This window comes from Dermacentor silvarum, chromosome 3, assembly GCF_013339745.2.
Source record: "Dermacentor silvarum isolate Dsil-2018 chromosome 3, BIME_Dsil_1.4, whole genome shotgun sequence".
Lineage (NCBI taxonomy): Eukaryota > Metazoa > Arthropoda > Arachnida > Ixodida > Ixodidae > Dermacentor > Dermacentor silvarum.
This window is the reverse complement of record NC_051156.1, coordinates 175,768,270-175,781,389: the sequence shown is the minus strand read 5'-3', so window position 1 is coordinate 175,781,389 and position 13,120 is coordinate 175,768,270. Positions and strand designations below refer to the sequence as shown.

The window sequence follows — 13,120 nt, the reverse complement described above, 5'->3', positions numbered from 1 at the left end:
GTAGAAGATTGCAGGAAGTCAGTCCGTCATAAATTGTTATTGTCGGTATTGGGAGTGACAGGTTCTGCGACCCTACCAGATGGCCCTCAGTAGGTGCTGAAGGCGACCTCTTGGGCTCGTGCTGTGACCCGGACTTGTACTATTCAATTTAACTGAAATAAATATAGCCAAGTCGGACAGCGCGAGTCTGAGATTTCTAAAGTCTATCAAAGTATGTAGTTTGAATTCCTCAATATTCATTACTACGTCATACAGAAAGAAGTTGCGCACATCACAAAGAAGAAAATGTAAGAACTTATCTAGTCTCCACTACTCTTTCCGTACTATCACTCAGTTGTAGTTACCTTTCAGATAATACAATAAACACTTTTTTTATTCTTAATCAAAATTATAAGTTTTTCTACGACTGCAACCGTCCCTCTGACGAAACCGCCCTATAACTACTGGGTTCTTACCCAGTTCCCCGTAGTGGGTAAACAAAATTTATTTAAGGAAGAAGCGGGCAACCAGTACCGAATCCCCCTTGTGATTACGAGCCATATGTGGAGGCAACAACAACAACCAGAGCCAGTGACAGAGTGCAAACTAACACAGAAATAAGACAGTTTCACCAATCCCCCTCGTAGGGACGAGCCATGTTTTGAGGCAACGACAACAAGAGCAACTCTGGTCTTCACTGTGGGAGAATGCTGCTGTGGCAGCAAATGAGTTCAGAAGCAAAAGATATCGCTGAAGCCTGCTGTCTTTTTTTTTTTTTAGTATCAGTTCTGATTTACCAAGCCTTCTCTCCCAGCAAGATTGGTCGTTTTGTTAGTGCATTAGCTTACATGAATATTGTTCTATGGTGTCCCATTAAAACGCACGGACTGGCCGCAAACTATTGCACGCTTGCCACTTACCCGTATGCGCAGTAGTGCAGAGGTGTGGCGCCATCTTTGTCTCTCGCATTAACGTCATTACCTGCACATATCAATGCCCTTGCCACTTCTTCGTTTCCATGGAAACACGCTGTGTGCAAGGGCGATTCTTGGAGGCTACGTCTCCGTGCCCTCTGTAATGTGCAAGTTTGTTAATATGTAACACTTCTTGCCAGTTGTTTCTCAAGTAGATGTGAAAAGTTGACATAATGGCAGTGACTGCAGGGTAATGTTCAAATAAGGAAAATGCACACGCTGACACACATTTAGATGGCACAAAAAGTGGACACATGGCGAAGCCATTGTAGAGCCAATACAACAGACAACGAACACAAGAACGAACGTCCCCTGTGGTGTCCCGTCTTGCGTTCGTTGTGGCTGATTTATTTGCCCTACCATGGCTTCAGTAAGTATCATCCAACTAACCCAAAAACAAGTTATTTTGAAGACGACCCAGCCAAACGCTTGTCTTGTGCCTACTTTATTTGCCCCGTCTAAGGATTCAACTTGTTAAACTTGCAATTATGACGTCAGCTTGCCGTATTGTATGTAGATTTATATGAGCAAACATCTTCGCGACCGAGACCAGAATGCTACAACTGCAAGACGTGCCGAGGTTAGATTTACATGCGCACAATATTGATGATATGTCAATGCAGACAATTACCGTTAAAGTTTCTTACAGACACACCAGAAGATCTGCCAAGACGATGCCAACAAGAAAGCTGGGCTGATTGACTAGAGGTACACTAGGATATAATTTACCCGGACAACACTTAGGAGGCACTGAGCTAGCTACACGCCGGACGATTGCCCAAGTTTTACAAGTATTTACTTTGCAAGCGATACTCATAACACAAATCAATACCAGTCACTGCGTGGTGAGCACACAAGGATACTATCACATACGACCACCGTGGTCAACAGCAATTGCAGCATTTGCCCGAGCAAGCGGTTTTGGCCGAGCATTTTTCAGTTTCGGTAGAAAAACGTCTACGTTTGGTAACTTCGCGTGATGCATCCACTCATACTTTAAGCGTGAAAGCTTTTCACAGAAGCTGCTATATATATACGCCATCTGAAACTTGGATTTTATGACGCCCAATATTTATTGAAGTTGGCCTTTAAGACACATGCACAAAATTATTTGTTCGAGGTTTATTTTCTACAGACAGGTACCTGCGTCTCAAAGCCCCTAATAATGCACGTTCGGATTGTTCTTGCAGTTCAGTTCCTGATAAGAGGGAAATGAAACAATGCCTTGATTTGGTCTAGCTGGTTCATCTTGATAGATGAACCAACTGTTATATGATTAACACTGTCAAAATAAATGCAAAGTAAATGCAGCTCCTTCGGATAACTGAAGCGCTATCATTCCTAACTCTTACTGTTACAGATCGGTCCATGTTTTCTGAGGACACGAGTGACTTACCTGCACAAGATCGGCGATACTCTCTTCGAGTGCGAGCCTCAGCAAACCTCCAATGCCGCCACTCAGAACATCATTGCTATCACCAGAAGACTCATGTACTTTCCGTAGAACTGGAGCTGTCTGGGTAACAAAGGCACAAGAAAAGAACATGCCTTGGTAAGACTATGCTGTATTGGCACATTGTATGCTATTCGAAATGACGGTAAACAACGCGACGTACAGGATACAGCGCTGCGTATACACAGATCATTGATTTACGAGCCCACTTGTCGAGATCGAACTGTGGAACTGCACGCTGGTATGAGTAAGAAAATGGTAAAGCACACATAGCATTCAGCTCACGCAGCTAACTGATCCAGCTAATTACCGATTGATCAAAACGTTTTCGGCAATATTTGGAAGGTGTTGTCAGTTTACGCAGAAAAGCCGCGCAGAACTTGTCCTGTTCAACAACATCAAATTCGATGCCCTGTTTTATTTCACCGATAATAAATGAACAGGTAATCTACATCTCAATGGCTGTAGGGAACCGACATTAACTTGGTCTGTTGTTCTACGCTACACATAATTTCTTATTTGCATTCTGTAATGGCAGTTGTGTGGCAAAAAAATACAGGTGTGTTGTTCTCGTTGCACCCCACACCGAGAAAAAAGTGCTGGGAAGCCCTTTATGTGGGGGTAAGTGCTTGTCTCTTTAGCAAAGGAACAGAAAGTGCAGAACAGCGCGAATGAACATATTTACGAAAGGACGGCACGGTGGAACAGCGCCTGTCTACTCTTTCGTCCCTTCGTGTATCTATTTCTCCCGGAGTTCTGTCACCATGAACATTTTGCCTATGCGTAAATCCTTCTTCGAGAGCTCTCGCGCACCACTATTCTGCGCGTTTATGGTTACATGTGCCCAGTCAGAGTGAATGTGTTCCATAGTAGCGTACGAGAACTATAGAATATGGAGTTAGACTGGTGGACAAACAGTTAGATAAGCTGTTATAGTAATGAGAGCAGGGACACGGACACAAGAGGATACAAAAAAGACAGACATAGCGCTTAGACTGTGTGCTCCTTTTTGTACGTACGGTGTTACCAGCGCTTACGTTACGACTGTCAAAGCAAAAAGCGCGCATTTACCTTAAGATGGCATACCAGCAAACCTACATTGCAACACTAGGTTGACAAACAATTACCGCAGCAAAATAAACTGCTAGGGCTCACTTTTTTTTTTCGTGGGCAAAATCTCTGCCTGCAAGCCAACGTTACCTGAGCTGTCTATAGATGAGTTGGGAGCGGCTTCCAGGCAAAGAGGGATTATAGGTCCACAATTCGCCACAGATGCGTACAAACACATCAAAGTCGGGCTTGGATCTGACGACCATACCTACTTTTCCAATGGACTGTAAAGAGAGAAATCTGAAGTTTGAACGCTAGTGTCTCATGAAAAGTTCAAGTACAACAATTTTGCCCTGCATATATCTATACTTAGGGTTCAGCTATCCGTATCTTCATTTTTAGTTTGTAAGGCGTTGTTCTTTCATGTTCAAGGTTCTTTTATTCTGAAAAACAAGGTTGTTATTGTTGTTGCTGTGGTTGTTGTTGTGTTCGGCAACTTCCTTCCTAATACGAATGAGAGTATGCCTTGCTTGTTTTGACGATCTTTCTTTTCCACATAAATGTACCTTTGTTTGTCCATCATATACAGGGAATCTGCGTTATTTCTATTTCCCCTTTACCTTATCCCTTGTGTAGGATAATACCAATGAAGCTCGTCTAGTTGGCCTGCCTACTTCTTGCTTTCTCTCTCTTCGCGTGACCTCTATCTTGCACAATATTTGATCTGCGATGGTCGTATCTTCAACAACATAAAATTCATGTATTGGTGAACAATACCTTATGTACAATGTCATTAAGGTGATGCCGGCATGAATACATGATGTTATTATACACGCAGAGACCATGCAACTCAATGAATGTACCATTGTCAGTCAAGCCACGTGATAAATATACAGTAAGCAATAAATAGATCTTGCGCAATACGTTTATTGAGGGAGAACTGCAACGAAATTTCACTTTGTCTACATTTGTTATAAATGAGTGGCATATGTCACCAAAGCCCATTGGCAATGCTGCTGGTCTGGTAATTGCATAGCTTTCTTGCTAGTAGCCGTTAAACAGCTCCTAAGCGGACGACGCGTGTACCTGTGATTGTTGCTATGACGTAAGTCCCAGCACGCCACCACCGAAATTTTATTGCGATAGCAATTATATGGACACTCGAAAGCAGATTTCTGCCGTCGGCGTCGCCGTCGTCGTCACCGTCGCCGTGAGGTTCCGTATGAATTCAACGGCGATGAAATCGTCGCCGCGCTCCGGACGCTGTATGTGCGAGTGAAAGGGCGCGAGGGACGCGCGCTTTCACGGGGAGCGAACGCATGTCCTCCCTGAAGGGCTGCAGAATTAAGCGCCTCTTTCCTCCTTTACAATCACCTTATATAGACAGCAAATGCGACTTTTTCCGTCGCGCGAAAGGCCGTGGGGGGAAGGGGGGGAGGGAGGGGAGGCGACGTTTAGCTGCGGCATCAAATGCGTATTTATATGAAAACGTTGCGAGGCGAGAAGGTGGGCAAGGTTACCGACGCAGCTTGACGAGTGTCCCATTCTGATCTCGTCGAAAACCTACGAGCCGCCCCCAGAGGCACAGGCAACAGTCACCAACGCCGCGCGCTTTCGGTGCTATATATATAGAGATAGAGAGAGAGCAAACGCAACTTTTTCCGTCGCGCGAAAGGCTGTGGGGGGACGGGAGGGAGGGAGGGGAGGCGACGTTTAGCTGCGGCACCAAATACGTATTTATATAAAAACGCCGCGGGGTTCGCTGCGAACGCGGGCAAAATAGGGAGCCTACATGCAAGCGCTGTTTTAAAACAGAACTTGCATGTAGGCTCCTTAGGGCAAAATGCCGACGGCGTCGACAACAGTTCTGCGCGTTGCTGCTGCATGTCCAAGTTTATACAGCTGATAAAACTACTATCCTTCCTCCGTATAGCTCTCTACTAATTTGCTATCGCAACTTGTGCTTCGCCTTTCGGGTGAAACTGCGACAACTTTTTTCTGCACAAAATAGTAGTGGCTTTTAATTTCCGTGGTAAATGTCAGAGTAAGCGATAAAATAGCTATGTGGGGACGAGAAACTAGTCCCGTGTATCAGCGTCACTATTGCGTTCATGGTGACGCGTGTGTACACTGCATACTTTCCGAATGTGCATTGTAGACAGCGTCAAGACCCGTACTTTCACATGTTTTCTCGCTACTATTGTACTATTGACGTCATAAACTGCTGCGCTAATTTAGCTGCACAACCGCAGGCCATATTGCTTCGGGAGCTTCTGATGGTATAACCAGAGAGCTCGGGGTGCTGTAACAGTAACTTTCGGCATTGGGCGTGGCTGTATGTGTTGCTGTTTTGCGGACTATGGATTTATGTTTTTGTTTTTCTTAAAAAGAAACGTTTGAGGTGTGTATTGTGGGCTTTTAGTTTAAAGATTTGTATACATAAGAGAAGAACTCGACTACGCTTGCGCACACAAATTCACAAAAAGCGTATCTAAGAGATACAGGCTTTGGGGAACGTTTGCTGTGCCGTAGTTAACCCTTTCTGACGGTGTATACAGAAATGTGTACACCAAGATAGTGCGTCAACAGCGAAAGCATCGATTAAAGTGAGGATATTTAAAATGTGTCCCGCACATCTTGACACGCTTCTGATTGAAACTAATGCTGCAAGTTTGAATTACACATGCAAATTCTTTTACTAAAGCGAGTATCAAGGTTAGGTATTTTGCTTGGTGTTAGTATGTCATTGAATGTAGCAGTTTCACTTCTTTCATTGTTTTTCACAATGTGTTACGCCAGTCATAATTTTCGAGTGGCTGGATAGGCGGTTTTCGAGCCTGGTAGGCATGAAATAGTTGATGTTCGCATATCTGATGTTCCTGCAGTGAGTTTTCGCATGGAGTCCACATTCTGTAAACTTGACAAAATTCACTAGTGAACTGAAAACTCTTAATCTATTCTGCAGCTGTAAGCTTTTTATGATTCTGAAGATGTAAGGAATGCGATGAAAGTAAGTTTTCAATCAACACAATTAATTAGCGTCTGAAAGGGTTATGCGCAGAAAGCATGGTGATCTTATTGACTATAGGCCTGTACTCACCATCTGCATGCGATCATTGTATCCTCCGTGTCCTTTCTGCAATTCCTTCAACGTTTCGAGCTTCACGCAGACCCTCACTTTATCACCCGTCTTGTAGGCGATGAGCTGAGGAAGGAAGTAGATGCGAAATGTTCTAAATGAAAGCTGGGCAAAAAAGCAAAGGAAATGCTATAATGGAAGTGAGAAAAACACTCACTTCAAATTTTCACAGTATTTTGGTATCGGCGCTAGACTTCTTGCGCGAGAAGTATCTGTTATGCTTGGATAAACAGAGAAAGCAATCTCGAGCCTTTATTAGCCTTATCGTGTTGGGAAATTCCACTATTTAGTACCCACCGTGTTTGCTTAGTGGCTATGGTGTTTGGCTGCTAAGCGCGAGGTCGCGGGAACCCATCCCGGGCACGGCGGCCGCATTTCGATGACGGCGAAACGCGAACACATCCTATACTTAGAATTAGGTGCATGTTAAAGAACCCCGGGTGGTCCAAATTATTCCGGGGTCCCCCACTACGGCGTGCCTCATAATCAGATCCTGGTTTTGGCACGTAACACCCCATAATTATTTTTTTTAATTTTCCACTATTTAGTGCCTCGTGCGATCTGAGCAGTTGCTGAGAAAACTTCTGTATTGAATTGAATGTAGAGCCTTATCGCTCTCTCTTCCATTAGGGCGATCCGTCTACGAATAATTATTGTCTGAGAAGATATCAGGGGCAACGATCTCTCAACTCGCCAGCTCAGATGACATCGGCGTTGCTGATATCTCCCCATCATATTAGGTTACACGGGCAATGCGAATATACGCACACAGGTGCATTGTCTTCTTCTTAAGCTCCTATTGGCCCCAACTCTTATCCTTCCCTTAACCTTCCGACTATCTCTTTTCATTCGCCTATTGCGGCGTAGGCAAGCTGACTCTGCTTATACCCTCCCTACCTTCCAACATTTCAACGTCTTTCTTTGGTTTCTGACCAAGAACGGGTGATCAAGGCCCAGCCTGAAGACAACATTTCGACAACGGGACTTATCTACGCCGGCGCAAGTGCCCTTGTCGAATTGTTGGCTTGAGGCTGATGATTTCATTGTTCGCCCATTGTTGATAACCTTTTTAGCACAAAGAATTCATTCCAAGGTGCTCGAAGGCTCTCCCCTTGCGTTTGGCGTGCGCCCCCTTTTCTTTGCCGAATATATTTGTGGATATACAACTTTGACGACCGGGCATGCGCCCGAATAGACAGCTTTCTGCCGGCTGCTGCCGTCTGCTGCCTGGCCTAGCCGACAATTTGGGTCACTTAGTACGTGTCACATGGTATGTGTCTGAACAGACAACTTCAGCCCTGAATATGTGCAACTGGGCACAAACCCATTCTCGGCCAATACCTCAGACCTAAGATGTCACATTGACAAAACAGCTAAATATGAAGCCTTACCTGTATTTAGGTAAGTATCGTGCTTCTCTGTGCGTATATATTTTATCAACATTCTCCCGTCGGCAAACATCATACATCGCCTTCGCTTAGTGACGCAGACACCTGAGGACCTGCAGGCGACAAGGCTGTGCTCTTGTCATCCACTACAGCTGCTACCTTGCTAACTCTAACAAGCTACGCGTGATTTACATTCCAACATTGAGTTGGATATCCATGCTTTTCAATTGTATCATACACAGCAAAAATATCTTCATCTCGCTGCAGCCCTTTTGTCTTGGGTGGCTCTCTAATGTTTAGTGCAGCATATAAAGCTCGCTCTCAAGGTGAAATTAATCAATCTTTGACGCCATTCACCACGGTTAAATAAACCGTGGGCGTCAATTTCGACATTCCAATACTATGGCTCACCTTCTCCACCGCTGCAGGGTTCAGCTGCCACGTGGCGTTGGCAACCTTGTAATGAACCATGAGGCCACCACTCGGCAACAGTCTCTGGACGATGCCGACATTCCCAAAGACCTGGACATGCAAAGGTTTGTGCGTTATTAGTCTAGCCGTAAAGTTATGCTGAAATGCTCGCGAAATTACATGCGCAGAACTTACGAGAGACATCTGGGCTTCCCATCCGCCATGGTCGTTCTGAAGAAGCCTGAAGTTTTCCACGTCCATGGTGACGGCCACGCGGTCACCGACCTTGAACCTGGCCGGCTCTGTATACGCACAATGACAAGGTGAAAGGAAACGAGGGGATTGCATCCAGGAAACAACAAAAGCGGGAAGACTTTCTCAGCCTCTCATGTCTCACTTTGAATTAATACAGCAAGTTCTAGACATGCGATGGAGTTGTAGCTAAGCGTTCACGGTTCACAACGTTCAGGCAAACTGTTTGAAGCACTTCTATTTTGCTGTCGTTTAGTTACCCGAATTCTGTACTCCGAAAATTCCACGATACCTAGGACCATGGGAATACTTTTGGAGAGTACACTTGGAAAACTATACTATCATAAAAAGCATCTTCCTCTTCAAAGTTCCGAGAGTAATTCGTATTGCTAAAATATACGTCTATGCGAACTATTTGTACATCAAATCCCAGGCTGCATTCGCACTACGCCTTTGAAAACGCGGCATGAGAATTCGCCTAATGCAATATTTCAGGTCCAAAAGTGTGCAGTATAGCTTGACCGATGGCGCAGTCGAAGCCACGCAGCCATCTTGTGTGTCCTCATTTATGCTCTAGCCGTATTTGGGCACTGCTGCCTTCATATCTTTTCACCGTTTTAGAAATTAAATTGAAATATTGTAACATAGCACGGCTCAATAGTTGAGCTTGAAATCCCCAGCAAGAAAGGACGCGAAATTTATTAGCTTCGAATAACAATAATTTGACTATTTTAGTAACAATCTGAACCTCTGAATCGCACAGTATTGCTGGAGTTTTCCAACAACACCAGTCGGTAAACATCTAACAGCCGTTTTTTTTTTTTTTTTTTTTTTTTTTTTTTGCAATCTAGACGTGCTGCCTGGCCGAAAGCATAAATGCCGGCTGACTGTCGCGTCACCCTTAAGCGAGGGTGGAGGTGGTTATTTAACCATAAATTACCATGCCCCCAAGCTTGCACCAATTCATTGAGCATCGCAACAGCAAAAAATTAAAAATATATAATTTCTATCAACTCTGCGCAATAGACCCGGTATCAAATGCCGAAGCAGGGTGGCTTTCTTTTTCTTAGTTTTTTTGGCGTGTGTGCGCGTATAACTGATTTAAGCGACGACCTTCGCCCTACCACTACGTTATTTCAAGCAAAGAAATTGTAGTAACACCTACGGCTATGAAATATTAAGTTTAAAGATGAGCAGTAAGCAATAATACTGAATAAAATGTATTCTCAATCAGCACCCTTTTCTCTATTCTCTTGCTTTCTTTTTAGCCAGGCCTGCTGCTCCAACCGCTTTTTTAGAGCTCAGCTCTTAGGTGCCCGTTTCTTCCACCCTTTCAGCCAACCAGAAAGTACGAGCTCGAGTCATTCGACAATATGGCAGAATTCGAGATGAATGAAACATTCCCAGCGGTCCAATTTCGGTGGCGCAGCGATAAAGTCTTCTCGAAAATACCGGACCTAAAGCAATTACCTTCTCTGTCTCAGTATGGGAAAGGTGATCGAATCGGGCCATAATAGACGCTAAACCAAATTAAACTGTCCAGAAAGCTATAAAATGGTAGCAGTGACTGCACTACCAATTCAAGATATCTGCACTTACCATAAGATGAACACGTCACAAGGAAATTAACAAGAAAAATTGGCAATAGAGGTGGGATATTTCGCGAGTTAAGTGTTCAGAAGATTACTGTAGGTAGGCGTACATACATGCAAATATATTATCAGCATAAATATAAACAATAACAACAAAAAGACTATTCAAACACATGCTTTGCAGTGCGATGTCACATCACCCAAAAACCGGTTTCTGGGCAAGGTACGTGTAGTTCCTGACGTATGTTCTTGAGCACAAATTTAGCCACAATTTCTGACGTGGTTAAGCCTGAAAAGGCAACACGAAACTCTAGTTGTTTTCCACTTGATTCCGTATGATAACATGCTGATAACATGCACTCATTACATGTACACTTATACCTTTTGAAGGCGCCGCACTCTTGGACTGACTGCCTCCCATTCTTCAGAACCCTACACGAAAGAACAAAACAAAAAATGTGAAATTATTTTCTATGTATTGAACTGTTTGCCTTGATAAGAATGTACTGTGCGACCCATGTTGTCGTTACCAAGGCCATTCAACGCACAGCAGTTCCATAGGTTTATGCAATTAACACGGTTTGTAAACGGAGGCAGTGCACCTGTAAGAATTTCATAACAAATAGTGTTTGTAGTGCACAATTTCGCCCCTAGTAATACTCACAGAAACCACAAAGTTCGCCTGTTTGGCCAGCGTCAACCAGTTTGAAAACGTAAAGGTCCATCTGGGAATTTTAGATTGAGGGGGCGGCTGTCCAAACACGGTGATGGGCCACACTTCGTGTGGATTTCGTATACCTCTTAAAGCAGCTAACAATCTATTCAGTCATCTTTACGGATATGCGCACAATAATTCTACCTTTGAATTCACAGCCTGACCCCTCACTTCAAATGAACACTTCGTCGGGGACGAAGTGTTTGTCCCCGCACAATTAAAATATCGTCCCCAACGATTTCAAGGCGCTTTGCTGCGTGCACACACTGTGTTCACTCTCTCCCGCATTCGTCTTTCTATTCCCCCTTTCCCTTCCCCCAGTGTAGGGTAGCAAACCCGACGCTCGTCTGGTTGACCTCCCTGCCTTTCCTCTCCTTGCTTTCTCTCTCTCTCTCGTCCCTGACATCAACTGTTTGCGCTACTAAGTGGTTGGTTTGAGAAAGGAAAGGTTCGCTCTATCTTCTGCAGCCCTTGAGGGAGCACGGATGTTATACAGCGTGGTACTGCAGTAGCTACCTGCTTAGTTCGGCATGTATACACGCTTCCTAAGTTGCCAGCTTAGCATACAATATAACTTTCAAAGCAACACCCCCTATCTTTCTCGATTTACGTGTCGGCTCCAGTTTCCTTTGCCGCCTGGCACTGACAACGTGCTACCTCGACCAACTAGGAGTATGTAACTTCGCGCACATATAACCCAAAGCGCTAGATAAGCGTGTCCTGCGGTCTTGACAGCCTCGATCATGCATGTCGACACCGCAGTCGTCAGCATCTTGAAAAAAGAACCCCCAAAGTTAAAAATTTCAAATTCACAGCTCAAGATCCTCATCATGTCCTTGTGTACAACATTCTGCAGCCCGTCATTCGCCTAATCTACTTTTGCAGCCATGTTAAGTTCTACAGCCCCGCGCTAATGATACTTCGTTGACCACGCCTTGGGCTGCAAGACGTATGCTTAAAGGGGCCCTGAACCACCTCTCGGGCTTGGTGAAAAAATACAGTCCGCGGATAGCATACGCTGCTGCTAACATCTCAGCCAAATATTGCCGTTTTACGCGGCGCCTGGAGCTCGCAAGCAGAAGGCGAAGTCACTTTTCTCTCAAACGCTGTCTTTTAAACAGAAGGCTACACCTCACTCTTTCCTGGACGCTTTATTTTTTCTTTATTTATACAATACTGCAGACCTTGCACAGGTCCAAGCAGGGTGTGTACATAAGCATTTGAATAAACACAAGAAAAATAAAAAGAGCACATGTCAATCAGTAGTAGGTACAATTGGGGACGGCATCAAGTTCCAGTCATTATTAGTTCGTGGAAAAAAGGAATATTTGAACACCTCAGTTCGTGCAAAATATGGATTTAAAGTGTGGGGTTGGTGGTGCCGGGTGTGTCTAGTTGTTAAAGGTTTAATATATATTGATGGCTCAATAATTAATTTATTGCTAATAAGTGCCGCAAGAAAGTAAAGGCGCAATTTTTTTCTTCGTAACGCTAGTAACTGTATATCATTTGTTAGCATAAGTTCCGTGGGAGAATCAAACTGCGAAAATTTGGAAAAAATAAATCGAACTGCTTTTCTCTGTATTCTTTCTAATTTGTTAATGTTTACTTCAGTATAGGGATCCCAGACGACACATGCATACTCAAGTATGGGCCTAATAAAGGATATGTAGCACAAAAGTTTTACACTAGCCGGGGCGTTTCTTAATTTGTGTCGGAGTAGACATAGTTTACGAAAGGCTGATGCACATACGTTGTCAGTATGAATGTTCCATAACAAATTGTTAGTAATGGTGACTCCCAAGTATTTGTAGTTAGTAACCACTTGTAGGACTGACGAACCTAGTTTATAAGTGTGCTTTAGTGGGTTCTTTCTGCGTGTAATTCGTAAGACGGCACTTTTTTCCGTATTCAGGAGCATTCCCCACATGTTGCACCAATCTTAAATGTTCTTTAAGTTGTTGTTAAGTTGAAGTTGATCGTTATGGGAAGTTATTTCTCTGAACAAAACACAATCGTCAGCAAATAGTCTGATGTTAATGCTGGAGTCAACTGCATTTACAAGATCATTAATGTACAAAAGGAAAAGTAACGGTCCCAGTACACTACCTTGCGGTACTCCCGATGTCACCGGTAGACCATCTGACTGTTGCCCATCGATCACAAC

The 13,120-nt window shown here is 44.0% G+C and overlaps 1 protein-coding gene across 2 annotated transcripts in view; it reads right to left on the bottom strand.

The window, feature by feature from the left end:
* Positions 1-13,120, bottom strand: part of LOC119446130 (E3 ubiquitin-protein ligase mind-bomb-like) — a 38,648-nt gene that overhangs the window by 19,268 nt on the left and 6,260 nt on the right. The window contains exons 2-8 of one of the 2 annotated variants that reach the window (XM_049663931.1): positions 10,620-10,670; positions 8,590-8,696; positions 8,395-8,505; positions 6,557-6,661; positions 3,607-3,740; positions 2,350-2,469; positions 937-1,051 (exon numbers count right to left, since the gene is read on the bottom strand). In XM_049663931.1, the coding sequence (XP_049519888.1) occupies positions 2,412-2,469; positions 3,607-3,740; positions 6,557-6,661; positions 8,395-8,505; positions 8,590-8,696; positions 10,620-10,659 (555 nt within the window). In that variant the 5' untranslated portion in view covers positions 10,660-10,670 and the 3' untranslated portion in view covers positions 937-1,051; positions 2,350-2,411. Of the gene's footprint in view, positions 1-899; positions 1,052-2,349; positions 2,470-3,606; positions 3,741-6,556; positions 6,662-8,394; positions 8,506-8,589; positions 8,697-10,619; positions 10,671-13,120 lie in introns of those variants that run through there. The other variant, XM_049663930.1, reaches the window with a different exon arrangement.